This window comes from Podarcis melisellensis (assembly GCF_964234715.1).
Source record: "Podarcis melisellensis genome assembly, chromosome: 5".
Classification (NCBI taxonomy): Eukaryota; Metazoa; Chordata; class Lepidosauria; order Squamata; family Lacertidae; genus Podarcis; species Podarcis melisellensis.
This window is the reverse complement of record NC_138537.1, coordinates 34853648-34868913: the sequence shown is the minus strand read 5'-3', so window position 1 is coordinate 34868913 and position 15266 is coordinate 34853648. Positions and strand designations below refer to the sequence as shown.

The following is a 15266-nucleotide window of genomic DNA, read 5'->3' as shown; positions in this document are numbered from 1 at the left end:
GCTCTATGAGAAAGTAACTTTTTTATACTGCAAATGTATGTAGGCTGGCAGGGGGGTAGAATCCAGGACTCAGAAATGAGCAAGCATCCATTTATAAAGCTTACAAGCTACTGTTTTAAAATACTAAAATCACCTATCACTATAGTTATGTACGTAGTACTGTATAAAGGATGAAAAACATTTGCTGCAGTGACAAAAATCTATCTTTAAAACATGTTGATTAATAATCCTCCCTATATTTCCTGCCTTTTTCTATCACAGAACCCAAGATAGTAAACATGTGTTTCTCAGGCAGCAACCCATCCAGGCAGAACTGCTTACTTTCAGCACAATGGCAGCCTTGTGCTCAAGAGCTCCTGTGTTCCACATCTTCCTATCTGTGTGGGCAATAGCTGCCATGGAAGCCAGAGCTGGAGATGCCACAGGACTAGCAAGGTGCCAGCAACAGTTGAAGCAACTAATACTTCTAGAGCAGGGATGGGGAACCTGTAGCACTCCAACTGTGGATGTGTCATTCATCAGCCTCAGTCAGCACTGACAATGATTCACTGACTCCTATCAGGGATGATAGGAGTTGTAGTCCAGTGACGGCCAAACTCGCCCCTCCAGCTGTTTTGGGACTATAATTCCCACCATCCCTGACCACTGGTCCTGTCAGCTAGGGATGATGGGAGTTGTAGTCCCAAAACAGCTGGCGGGCCAAGTTTGACCATCACTGTTGTAGTCCAACAACATCTGGAGACATCTGCTGGTATGCACTATTACTGCAGTGTACAAGGATCAAACCATTGTATATGAACTCAGACATCTCTCACGTGTGTGATGTGAGGACACCTTCCTGCAAGATGGATTCTCTACCTCATGATGCAAGCATAGTGACTCAGACCTGACAGAGCACTCTGAAGCCTGGGTGCTACCAAGTAATAGATACGTCTACTGGATTCATGTGGGATGCTGTGGTAGTAGCTGTTGCCGCTGCTTGTGTTGCAACATCTACAGCAGGGGGCAAGATTGAGAAGTTAGACTGCAAGCCAGGCCCATGCAGCTTGTCTAAGGCCCGGGGTGGTGGAATCTTGTTAGAATAAGGTAAAAGGTAAGGCTAAAGGACCCCTGGATGACTAAGTCCAGTCAAAAGTGACTATGGGGTTGTGGCGCTCATTTTGCTTTCAGGCTGAGGGAGCCAGTGTTTGTCTGCAGAAAGCTTTCCAGGTCATGTGGCCAGCATGACTAAACCACTTCTGGCACAATGGAACACCGTGACAGAAACCAGAGCGCACGGAAACACGGTTTACCTTTCCGCAACAGCGGTACCTATTCATCTACTTGCACTGGTGTGCTTTCGAACTGCTAGGTTGGCAGGAGTTGGGACAGAGCAAGGGGTGCTCATTCCATCGCTGGGGTTCAAACTGCTGACCTTCTGATCAGCAAGCCCAAGTGCCTCAGTGGTTTAGACCACAGCGCCACCTGCATTCACTTTTCAGAATAAAGTTATAAACTCAAACAAAGAAGCAGTTTGTCCCTAGCAGGCCCCCTCCCCAACTAGCTTAGCCCTCTGAGACCTGCTGCAAGGGTACCCCACTGCCCCCCCCCCCATTCTGAACGGGCCTACTGCAAGCTGTCTATGTAGAGCCCTGCCCTGTTATGCCCTGTTCAGTCAAGAAACAGAGCGCATTGCGCAAGTTAGATTTGGGTATCAGCCACAATAGTATAACATAGGTCTGGGCAAATCTGTCCATTTTGGTTTAATTCAGTTTCTCATTTTCCCAATCTCAAGTTCAATACTCCACATTTCTTCATTGTCAGAAATTTAGTGCATGATTTCTCTAAAATCCACACTTTTATTCCTCCAAATATAAAGCTTTGTTATGTACTGCTTTTGCTAATATGCACATTTTTCTTCACCCTTTCCCCCAATATAATTTTTTGTATGCATTACTTAGTTGGAGAACTACATTGCAAAATTCAGAGAAGTGTGAATTCTGAAGGATAGCTGCGTTTTAGCTCATGTATAGTTTTGTAAAGTACAAATTAGGTAGTTTCACGTTGAAAGGCTAACCAAACCAAATTTACCTCCCATCCCTAGCATGGCATCCCTTCGTTAATGCTGCAATGGACTGGGTACGATACGCCTTTTTGTCATTTTATTTCTGTCATTTCCTTCCCCGCTTTCATTTGTGCGCCATCCTCAGCAGCTCTGCTAAGCCATTTGATTTCCCATAAACTGTGAAGAAAGTCAGCCCACTGTGTTGATAATGGGTCTTGATTAAGCTGTAGCTGGGACAGACAGTAATCCTTCCATGCAAGAACCTAAGGCACCAAATAAGTTGGATGTCAAGGACGTTTTAAGCTAAAGTAGGCCATTAAGCTCTTCCTGAACAGAATGAACCATTTACGGTGGTACAACACTGAAATCATTTGTAAGGATTGTAAAGATGGAATCGGAAACAAAACACCTCATGAAACTCAGGATACCGGGGGAGGGGGGGAGAGGCTGTACTTTCAGAATGATGTGGGATGTGAAGAATTCAAATGACAGGAGCAGAGAGGAAAAATATTGAGAAAATTCAGTAGTATGGTAATCTGCTAGGAGGTGGGAGACCTGTGGAGATGAAGATCTAGTACCCCTGGCATGTTGCCAGCAGACGTTCTACCCTTGGAATATTGATGAAATAATCATCGCTTAAAAAATAATATCACCAGCTGTACAATTACATATTTAGATACATCGAAGCTTTAGCGCAACCTGAGAACGCGACACATGGGGCAGGAAGACTGATTAAGATGGCAATTTATACAGCACATTGGTGTTGAGCAGCAGCATAGAAATGTTAGCAGATAAGAACATAATGAGGGCTAAAAGGTTCTTGACATGTAAAAACGGCGCCTAGTGATAGCATTTGTGCTCAATGAGAGAAATACATTAGTTCTGAACAGCTGTTGAGATGTGATACAAATCAAGCAGGGAGATGTCATTAAAATATATATTAAATCATCTGCCTATCAGTGCAGAGGGGGAAATAATATATACTTATAGCAAGCTCACTCTCTGCATGTAAGTCCTTCTGGAGATGAAATAGTACCATGTATGCTCAGGAAGTAGGTCAGGTGGGAGTTGCAGTAATACATTTTTTAAAAAACTCTAATGGGGAAGAAAACACAAAACCACAAAGTAAGGGTTAAACATACTCAGCACAGACAGGACAGAAAATTGGGAAAGGGAGTGAAAGGCAATATCCTGAAAAAGGGCTTGGCTTGTAGGGTTGAATCCTGTAGAGGAGCTCTTCACACTACACAACCTGTCACAGGTGCCACTTCTTTCCTTCTTGGCAATTACATGCATGCAAGGCAGCTTTTAATCCTTGTTTTTATTTATAGAAAAAAACGATTCATCTATTCCCCACATTCCTGACTTGTAAGTATGATTTAATAAGAAAGGAGGGGAATGTGCAGAATCCCCAGAGCAAATGTCACTACACTTTTCTTTCTGACTCCTTTGAAAATCCTCAGATCTTCCAGCTTGACAAAGAACTCCAAACGAACCACAACATTTCATTTTAGCTGAAACCAATGGCTGGGTTGTAAAACGTCACTAGCGGGTCCGTTTGTCTTTTATCTGAAGTGAAGCAGCTACACACAGGGAAAGGAAGCAGTGGCAATTGTCCTGGTAGGTAGGACTGCAGGGGCTGCTCGCTTCCCACTAGGCCTGGCTGGCTGACCAGACTCCACAGCAGCTGCTAGGATTACGAGACCAGGCTATATGGGAAGAGGTCCTCATAGGGGCCTCTGCCTTAGTCTTTCAAAATGTCATGTGAGATTTCCCGAGCGCTAGTGGCATCTTTGCCACAGGTTCGGTGAAGTCCTGTGGGACTTGGGTGAAGCCACACAAAGCTTCTCTGCAGCATGTGCAGTTGCGTGTTGAGCTCCCCAAGCCACCCCAATAAAAACACAATTCACGCAGAATTTTTGTTTAAGGTTTTTTGGCATAGTTTTGGCCACAACTTTATTAAAATACAAAAAATGTGAGTGGTTGCTTAGGCATTGGTTGTGACTATCTGACCCCGCATGGGGACAGATTGACATGTGCACACCCGAGATAGTCAGAAAGGGAAAACATTTTGGGGAGAAAGATGGAGCTGGGAACCATGCCCTCACCTCTCTCCAAATGCTCCCAGGGGCTCTTGCATGGCCCTAGCCCCTTGACAGGGGTTTGGACAAAAGCATGGTGAACCCTTGGATTCCTTTAATGGAATACCCTTGCAGCAGCAGCATTGGAGGGGCAGGCACAGCCAACCCATGCCCCTCCACCAACCAATTCATAAAACCAATGCCTAACCGCAACCTTACAAGTTGTGACGATTTGCTACGCAGTAGGCAAAAACCAAATGGCAACAGCCAATGAGCCAAATGGACAAAATTCCTACCAGGTCCCTGCCCCAAGAGCAGACGACCCCATGACAGGCATAGCAAGGTCAAGCGAACAACCCTTGAACAACAACAAATAGGGAGGGTGGGCGGTTGATCCAATGCACGCAACGAAAAGAGGAAGCTCAACGCTGCACACAGGGAATATAAATCTTCTGGCTGTCAATCACAAAATGGCAACATCAAATTCTCCCCAATGAGAAGAGAAGCCCAATCGCAACAGTGGCCAACTATCTTCACCCTCCCAGCAAAAGTGGGATGTCTTGTTAGACCCCACCGCAACACGTGCTCTCCATGAAGGAGAACACACTTAAGTAGCTGGTGGAATGTGATGGGACTCAGGATGGCAGAATCGAGTGACAGCGGCAGCAGTTCCATCACTTTACCTCAGGTGGCGAAAGGAGGCACATTTCACAGAGAGCGAAAATATCCAGGAAACGGGGCCCCAGATTTGGCTCAGCAGGACTATTACCAAACATTTATTTACTGCCTAGAAAGCCTGACAAATTGTGGAATACTTGAGAATGTGTTTAGCTCTGCTAGGTGGATTCGTATTGAATACGCTCATGTGGGTCTGTAGATGTAATTAAATACATTGTGCTTAAATATTTAAATGGGTTTTTTAAGAGCTAATAATAGCTTTTGCTATAAAAATGCTTATTTGCAATTATACTAAACAAAACACTGGATTTTTTTAATTTAACAACTTTTAATGGAAGAGTTTAAGGAATGCAGTTAAGAATACGTTGAAGTTTCGTGGTTTTAAGAAAAATGCTCAGTAGGTGGAGTTTGCCAGAAGCATGAACATTTGCTGACCTGTCCATTAATTTTGGAACCAGTTTGATGGTAAAACTGGATTTGTGGGCCATTGATTAAGAGGCTGTCAGTGAATCAACCTTGCTGGTCCCACTTTGACCCTGGAGATGTGAACATGAAAACAATGCCCTCGAGAATGTACCTAGTGCTTTCCATTACCATTGCATTACTGCAGCTAGCCTTAAAACAGTAGGATGCTGGGTTTCTAGGAAAATGGCTATTTCTTCCAGGTTGCACTTCTCTCCTCTCATTTCAAATGTTTATGAAGGTTCTGGTCGTGGTTCACACAAAAGATTTCTGTCACTATGGTGAATAGGAGGTCGAAGACTCTCCTGCATATGTGTAAAATCAAGGAAGGTGAAGACTGCAGTAATAAATGGTGGCTATTCAAGACACCTGAGCTCTGGCAACTGCCCAGTCCAGCCCAACTCAATGATGACATCGGCCAGGACTGTGAGAACCTGCATGGGTTGTGCTTTCCATACCAAACTAATTCCATTACAGAGTATATCTGCCTGGGTTTGCTTATTATTTTACAGTTTTGCTTGCGCTTCTTTAAGGTCTGAAAATATCTCCGGCAGTTCACTTTCTCTCTTGCTAATCCCCACCATAAAATCAGGCACAAACTGTAGGCTAGCTCTGCCTGGGACAGGTGTGCAGTGCTGCCATGGCTGGTGCACCACACCTGAGAAGGGCAGGCAGCAGCATTGCCACGACCCTCCTCTCTCCGCATCAGGCTGCTCCCTGCTATGCCACGGGCAACGCTGGACTTTTTGCCCTCTATTCATCCCTTTCCTTTACAGTGGTACCTCGGGTTAAGTATTTAATTCGTTCCGGAGGTCCGTTCTTAACCTGAAACTGTTCTTAACCTGAAGCACCACTTTAGCTAATGGGGCCCCCTGCTGCTGCCGCACCGCCGGAGCCCGATTTCTGTTCTTATCCTGAAGCAAAGTTCTTAACCTGAAGCACTATTTCTGGGTTAGCGGAGTGTGTAACCTGAAACGTATGTAACCTGAAGCGTATGTAACCCGAGGGACCACTGTACTATGAAAACTTGTCAATCTATGGTGATGTCACCATGTAGACCAACGTGGTGGAACCAGGTGGCCAATTCCACTCCCCCCCCCCCAAAAGAGAGCAGTTAAGTGGCAGAAGCATAAAAGAAATGGTAGAAAATAAATTCCAGCTACCCAAAAGGAGGTACATTTATTGTCTTTCAATGTGTTCCGTTGAACGCAATGCAGTACTCATTTCTTTCTATAATATGCTTGGAACATTTGCTCATTGACTACTAAATATTTTATCCACTGTAGAGAAAGCTACACAGGATCCAAACAATGAAAGGAACTCATCCTCTTGATGCTTTAGCACGCACTTCTTTAAATACTGGCTATTATTTAAGGGGAAGTGTCTCATATCACATTGAATTGCTTGGAGAAGCTTAAATGTAAGATACAGTGGACGCTCGGGTTGCGAATGTGATCCATGTGGGAGGCACGTTCGCAACCCGCAGCATCCGCAACCCGCAGTGCCACATCTGCGCACATGCGGTCTGCGATTCGGTGCTTCTGTGCACACACAAAGGGTGATTTAGCACTTCTGCGCATGTGCAAGCGCCGAAACCCGGAAGTAACCCGTTCCGGTACTTCCAGGTTTCAGCATGTCCATATCCTGAAAACGCGCAACCTGAAGCATTTGTAACCCAAGGTATGACTGTTCTCGATGAATTATCACTTTTTGATAACTGAACAGAGCATATGCACGTAATGAATCGTTCTCCTTTTCCTCTTCCCCTCAACATCTGGGTACTATTTACCCTGCCCCCCCCAAATGAGGGGAATTTTGGAAGTGGAGGGCACACCATCTCGCCAAATCAGGTGAGACCGCCTACCTTAGGGGCAGCAATGGTAACAAGTCCTCCTCTTTTTATCTTTGTAATGCCACTGCTTGTGAGCGGGGCAGGTAACTTCTCCCCTCCCCCACCACGTTCCCTTCTATTCTTAAAGTCACAGTGATTGGAGCTTTTGCACTGTGTGCTTTCCTCCACTTCCAGTATCTGGAGCATTTGCTTCCAGAACCAGGAGAAGCTGGAACCAGCAGAGAGAGGAGAGGAAGCCCACTATCACCCTCAAAGGCGCATGACTGCAAAAGCTTTTCATTCCCTACAACTAAAATAAATGCCCCCTCTAAAACGAATCCAAGCAATTTGATTCCACCCCCCACGTCTTTGTAAACAATTGACCTTCCTTTCCAGTTAACCCTATTCAGATAGCCATGGCAATTTGGGGGTGGCCAATTGCGAACAAACATTCTATGTGCTAGCACTGTCGCACCAAATTCTGCATTAGATTAGGGTGGCTGCTAAGAGAGGGCAGGCAGAAAGCTCAAACTAGTGCTAACAATATAAATGGAACAATTATTCTGGGTATGTCTCAAGCTGTGAAATACACACATCCACACTATGGTACCAATTTAAATAGACCAAGGTTTACTGCATTATACAAAACTGACAATGGATTGAAATTACTAGGATTCTGAAAAATCATACTACTGTAAAAGCAAAGGAGCCCTTTAATTAGATGACTCCCACTCTCTCTCTTAATTGCATCGGAATATGCAAAACAGATTTACAGCTAGCGGCCTAAACACATAACACTACTTTAGAGTTAATTACAAAATACCATTATAATTTTTTCAAGGTGGAATTGCTGCTGTTAATGCTATAAATATAAAGCATGTGCAACACTTTATATGAACTATATTTTTGGAATATATGGTTTCTACCAAATAATTTCATCACTAGTTATGAAAAAACATTTTTCTCCCTTTCTCACTTCCATCTGTGGCAATATCAGGGGGAGGGGGGGGGGATGCAGATTTCACATATTGTGTAGATGAGCCAACTATTGGACAAGTTTTCAATGCTTTTCATTTTACATTACTGAGTGTCTGAGAGACAATAGAGCCTTGGTAGATTCTGGCACAGCTATAGCATTTAAATAGTTTAATAGTCAATTAAAAAATACTTAGTAGCACCTGGCTGCTGTTTAATTTGCACCGCTTTGAAGAGAAAACATGTTACTTAAAGCACTTAACAATCTAAAATCCCGGCTGGAAAACACAAGAAGGAAAACATTGCATAGGGTTTTCTAGAATGCACATTAACGTAGAAATAATGGCTTTAAATTAGAAGTCACCACTGCAGTATGGCCTAAGGCGAAGAACCTATAATCACGGATGAAACATAGCTCCTATCCTATAAAGCAGCACACTGCCTTAGGCTTAGACATTTACTCCATCAACATTATCCATAACGCATGCCCTGCCCCACAAACAAGTCACCATTCCTTTAGAGAAACACCAGAGAAGACAATGAACTGTGGATGAGCAGACAGGCAATACACCTTTAGTAAAATACCATAATCAAATGGCAAAACTTTGGTTCAAGTGCTATGCTTGCTTATTTCAACTATGTTCAAGTCAAAAGAACTAGCAGTTGTTATTTTAAAATTTGTGGAGCCACAGTACTATCCAAGAAAGGCTTAAGTCACAGTGGTTGTGGTTAGACTTCATGCTGAACCATGGCTTAGTGCTACGTGAAGGAGCCTAGCTTCCTCCTGGGCATGCGTGCTTACCATTCGTGTGGCTGAAAGAAGCAGTTTGGAAGCGTCATGCCTTCCTGCTGTGCCCAAAGTAGTTCCAGCACGCCCGATTCACAGCCCGTGGTTTGAAGCTGGCTTGTTTTGAATCTCACAGCTAATGTTAAGCAACAATAGCTGGCCCACACAACACAAGAAGCTGCTAAAATGGGAAGAAAAATGTTTTTGAATGCCACATAAGAAGATGGGACAGTGGTGGCGGCAGGGAGTCCAGGAGGAGACTAGGCTCATTCCCATAGCATCAAATCATTGTTTTGTGCAGAAACGGGGAGCCTGCGGCTCTCCAAATGTTGCTGCACTACACCACCCACCCATTGGTCATGTTGGAGTCTTAGCAACATCTGGAAGGCTACAGGTTACCTATCCAAGGGTTGGTGTAGTACCTGGATGAGATAAAAGTCAAACACAGCTTAGTGAATCTATGCAAAACTATTGGACCTACCTTTCGTGAGGCTCCTCTCACCAGATCCTTGACATCCGTCCTCATCATCACATTCTCCGCTGGATCCCACCTCTTCATTTATTCCATTCCCACTGCCGCCATCCCTGATAGCCATTCTTTCCGACTTTAAGTTTGTTTTCTCAGTCGCCCCCTAAAACATAAAATAAAATGTTGGCTATCGTTTTAGTGATTTTCTACAGTTCGGTCTTCAGAGGAAAGGTGCTGGGGGCTTCCTTATTTCATTGGCCCGTTTCCCCATTGGAAGCCACGTTCTTGCAATTTCATATCAGCCCATATCAAACAGCACAGAGTCACCGAATGGAAGGTGGGACGTTATTGAAGAGCTCATAAATGAGACCCTGGGCATTTGAGGTCCTGGAACACACATGTGGCTGAGTGAAATCTCCTTCCCTCTCCAACGTCAATCTTTCACTTTACAGCAACTTTCACTTGCAGCTTCTCTGATGTTAGGTTGAGCAGGGGGCTGTCATTTTTCAACTACTTCCTTTCCCCACTTTCCTGAAGTCAGTAATTGCATTGGCTAGGAGCTGGAATATGACACAATGAATGTTCAGTGAAAACCCCCAGGGATAAGGCTAGCTATAGATGTGGCTCATAAGAACAGAATAAGGACCCTACAGGATCATAACAAAAACCTATCCAGTCCAGTATCCTGGTCCCATAACAGACAACCAGATTCCTATGGGAGCGGAAGAGCACTCTTCCTGCTTGCGTTCCCCAGCAACTGGTATTCAGAGACATACCGCCTTGGATCCTGGAGGTAATACAACCATCACTACTACTAGTAGGCATTAGCAACCTTATTCTCCATTCTTTTAAAGCCGTTCAAGCTGCTGGCCATCACATAAAACCGAATTCTGGAGTCTAAACATACACTATATGTACTTCCTTTTGGTCCTTTTTACAGGACACACAGCTTACTGAACCACCATCTTGAGGTCAAAGACTTATGGGAAAACTGCCACATATGTTGATTTTTACTTGTTTTCCCCAAGTAGGGATTCTGGACCCTAAAGTCTCGAGGTTCCTGCACTGCTGCAGGATGCACCATATACACAAAAATTTTGTTAAGGAGGAGGGGTAGTAGTAGAGGCAGGCTGACTTTCAGAGTGCTGGAAGGTTACTGATGGGACCACAGTAGTCCTCTTTTTTCCCTTTTTTTTTTTGTTCTTTTGTTTGCCGAGACCTCCCTCCTTAAGCTGGAGGCAGAGGAAATGAAGATCGGGTTGCAAAGAAAGACTTCTGGGTATTTTCCTTGGGACAGGGTGAGGAACTAGTGCTGCTCCAGACATTGTTAGACTATAGTTCCCAGGCAATATAGCCCAATGTTGGTGCTGATGAGCGATGGAGTTCAACACTGACCCTTGGAGTCCCTCTCAACTCTACAATACAATCATCCAGAGGACCACAATACAATCAACATATTTGCAATCAGTATAACCTTTTTTTTGTTATGCAAATATCACCCAGAGAGAAGTACAGTGGTACCTCGGGTTAAGAACTTAATTCATTCTGGAGGTCCGTCCTTAACCTGAAACTGTTCTTAACCTGAAGCAGCATTTTAGCTAATGGGCCCTCCTGCTGCCACTGCTGCACGATTTCTGTTCTCATCCTGAAGCAAAGTTCTTAACCCGAGGTAATATTTCTGGGTTAGCGGAGTCTGTAACCTGAAGGGTATGTAACCCAAGGTACCACTGTATTGGGACCACGGCAGGTAGGGAGGGAGAATTTAGCTCTTCCTATTCTATAGTTCTGGCAAGCCTTTCTGAAGCTATTGTTTGCATTTCAAGGCCTCCACTAGCACAAGTGGGATGAAAAGCATAAATATCACTGAAAATTTTGAGGGTTTCTTCTCTACCTTTAGTCTCAAAACTTCAGCTTCCCTTTGTATGATCATTTACAACAATCATCATTTTGCTTGGGCTGCTTTCATTTTGAATGGTTTGAAACGTCAGTATTGTGTAGCTGTTCTAGTTACGGGGTGTATAGCAGAAATTAGAAAGGATTATCAGTTTCCCCCATAACATCTCCTCCCCCTTTTTTTCATCAAAAGAGACTGTGTAGTCACTAACTACTCCCTCTCCCACTGTTCATTTTTTTTATTACTTCTGAGGTGACCCACTAGCTGTTTCTCTGAAGACTGGACAATGGTGAACACTGCAAGAAATGGACAATTGCTTTCTTATGCTTACAGCATTCAAACAATGGAGGAGGTAGGTGGTAAGACTAGACGCATACTGAGTATGTTGACATATACTGACATTACACACCATTCAGTGATTCATCACAATCTTTCATGGGAGGCAACAAAAGCATGCATCATCAACAAATGCTCCTTTCTTTTGGAGAAACACAGGGTAATTATTCAGCCCTATTGCAAAAAGTTCACGGTGTCACACTTTTTACAGATGGGCATCAGAGACATGATTTGTGTCCACATGACAATATCCAATTGTAGTTCAATTTTATTTTTAAACAAGCAGCTTGATGTTCATCATTACTATTATTCATTATCTGAAAGCCTGATGTCATTCCGACATGGTAGAATGAGCTTGCTTTTAAAAGTCTTTTTATACATGATGAACGATTGCTTCATTGTCTCACAGATTTCTGTTGTGTTTTGGCTGTAAGATAACTAGACACAGTCAGCTTTCTATGTCCTTCCTGTTGAATAAATGCTTATGTTTTACGGAGCCAATCTATAATTAAATACAGGCTTATATGACTGCTTGCCACTGAAAGAAGTCGTATTTACTCTCTGTGAAAGGCAGAAAATCCTGTTAAGAGTTATTCAGCACTTATGGCTCATTTCTGGCCATGGCAAGAGCCTGATTCTGACTATGCTTCCTGCTGAATTCAATAGGACATATTTTCATGTCATTCCACATAGTCTGGCAATTTGAATGGGCTTCACTTAGACATTTGTGTGCATCGCGTAATAACTGAGCACAGCTGCTTTTCTTGTGCAATTTTTTTACTGCACTCTTTTGAGGAGAAGAAAACCAGTTTTGTCCCACCTGTTTTGTAGTGCTGGTATTGCGTTAATTCTAATAACCATCTCATACTGTATGGAAATGCTCCCAGCCTGCCTGTTTAGTTTGAAAAGATCAACTGTACTACCACATACAGATTTTACCTCCCAACCTGTAACTTCCTTTTGCTCTGATCACCTTCACCTGCAGAGTTCAAAATGTTTCACTTTGTCTACTGAGATTTCTGAAAGGTTACTGGCAAAAGGGATAAGCAAGTTAAGCTTTGCAAGAACAAAAACATTTGGTCAAAGGCTCCATATGCTGATTCCTCTGTTGGATCAAGAGCTGTAAGAAGAGGAAGAAGAAGAGTTTGGATTTGATATCCCGCTTTATCACTACCCTAAGGAGTCTCAAAGCGGCTAACAATCTCCTTTCCCTTCCTCCCCCACAACAAACACTCTGTGAGGTGAGTGGGGCTGAGAGACTTCAGAGAAGTGTGACTAGCCCAAGGTCACCCAGCAGCTGCATGTGGAGGAGCGGGGAATTGAACCCGGTTCCCCAAATTACAAGTCTACTGCTCTTAACCACTACACCACACTGTAAGTGCAAATGAGATGCTAGGAAAGGCATCCAATGCAATTCTAGCCCATGTGGTATCTTGAAGACAGGATACGGTTCCCTACTTGCTGTCTCAGGCCTTGCTGTGTATGACTGTGCGCGGAACACAACACACCCATCATTTAGGAGAACTCTGAGAGGGTATACCAAACAACACTGTAGGACTGGAAATGAAGAACAATGATATGGAAGAAGATCCGGGAGTTTGCCAGCATACCTTAAGGGCTAGTTTATTACAGATAGGTAGCCGTGTTGGTCTGCCATAGTCAAAACAAAACAAATTTCCTTCCAGTAGCACCTTAAAGACCAACTAAGTTAGTTCTTGGTATGAGCTTTCGTGTGCATGCATGGCTTTGTCATGTATAATGAGATAAGAATCCAAGGTCTTGTGATTCCTGATGTCCGATTTATGTCCGTTTATTCTTTGGCGTAAGGTCTGGCCTGTTTGTCCAATATAGAGAGCTGAAGGACACTGTTGGCATTTGATGGCACAAGACAGAGAAACCAGTAGGAGAACACTTCAATCTCCCAGGGCATTCTATACAAGATCTCAAAGTAGCTGTTTTACTACAAAGGAATTTCAAAAATAGACTGGAAAGAGAAGCTGCTGAATTGCAACTTATCACCAAACTTAAAACCATGGAGACACCTGGTCTGAACAAAGACCTTGGATTCTTATCTCATTATACATGACAAAGCCATTTTTCACCTTCTCACCCCTTGCTTTTTCCTGTAAGACCTATTGCAGTCGTTAAGAGTCGTCAACAGGCTCATCACAGCTATCTGCCAATCACCCATTCCCACCACCCTTCTGAGTAATACCCCTCCCCACCTTCTCACTATATAGAAGGGTCTGGAAACTTCTGTTTCAGTGTATCTGAAGAAGTGTGCATGCACACGAAAGCTCATACCAAGAACTAACTTAGTTGGTCTTTAAGGTGCTACTGGAAGGAAATTTGTTTTGTTTTGGCTAGTTTATTGTCTGTCCTTCTGAGAAAGGATACAGGATTACACCCAGAGACCACAGCTTCAGTTTCTTAACCCTACACTGTTAGAAACAGGGAACATGACAACAACCTAAGTGTGTCTGTTTTCTAGTGTAACAAGGAGACAGAAGTGAAACTTTACTGATCAAGCCAAAATTGAATTGCTATATGGGGCTGGATAGAATGCACACAACCTGATATGCAGTAGATAAATATAAATATGAACAGAATTGTATAGCTCAGGAAAAAAACTTATCTAATTTACTCCTTCCCCCCTCATATAGTGTTAGATTTATTCTAGCAAGCCAGAAGGATATGGTGTAACAACATTAATGACCCTTACAGAGAAGATTCATAGTAATAAAAGTAATCCATCATCAATTCCTGAACCCAGCTCCCCACAGCCTCGTCTGATATGCTTTCCACTATGCCACACTTGTCTTACAAGGATCCCATTCAAATAAAGCTGACTAATAGTGCGTGCTTGGAATATAGAGGCCTGAATTCGGTATGGCAATTGCTTTCCAAAATGCCTCTCCACTTGATTGTTGTGGTAACCTTCAGCAAACCTTTGCATTCAAATCCCCCCAGTAGGCAATCACTGCAAAACAACAGAAACATCCAGAACTGTCCTGCTTCCCCCCACTTTAATCACCTACAAAGATTGAGAGTGGAATCCTGGCTCTCACTTGCTGATGCTTTCCTGAAGGCCAGAAAGACATTTGGCATGGATCATTTACTAACCAAAAGCATGATCTTTCAGCAAGACTTTGGCAGTTAATTTCCTTTTTTAATATGCCGTAGCAAATTATGTATTGGCGTCTAATGGGATGAGCAAATGCCACTGCTGACTTTTGCACAAATGATGCAAGAAAGCGTCCTTATGCAAATGACTTAAAAGTGTGATCTTTGCTTAGAGACACATAGGAAGCAACCTTAGCCAATTTGTCTGTATCATTTGTCTATCGACCTGGTATATAGTACAGTACAAGTACTCTGACCAGCAGTGGCTGCCTGGATTTCAAGCATATCATCTTTTCAAAACACTGGATATGCTAGGGATTAAATCTGGGGCTTTCTATATGCCAAGTCTGTGCTCTACCACTGAGTTATAGCTCCTACCCTGACATGCTAATAGTTTCTTGACATTAATTTCAATAGCCTTCTAATACAGTTAAATAACATTCTCTTAATAAGTTTGGATATCTTTTTTCAATTTTTAAATAAAATTGTACTTTGAATAGTTTTGGTATTCTCAGTAAAGCTCATGGCATGCATTGTTCTAAAAACCATTCAGGCCATTCCTCATCTAATTCTTTTTATCATTTCA

The 15266-nt window shown here is 43.2% G+C and overlaps 1 protein-coding gene across 2 annotated transcripts in view; it reads right to left on the bottom strand.

The window, feature by feature from the left end:
* Positions 1-15266, bottom strand: part of LOC309369532 (glypican-5-like) — a 384544-nt gene that overhangs the window by 97233 nt on the left and 272045 nt on the right. For both annotated transcript variants that reach the window (XM_081910420.1, XM_081910421.1), the window contains one exon: positions 9340-9490. In XM_081910420.1, the coding sequence (XP_081766546.1) occupies positions 9340-9490 (151 nt within the window). The remainder of the gene's footprint in view (positions 1-9339; positions 9491-15266) is intronic.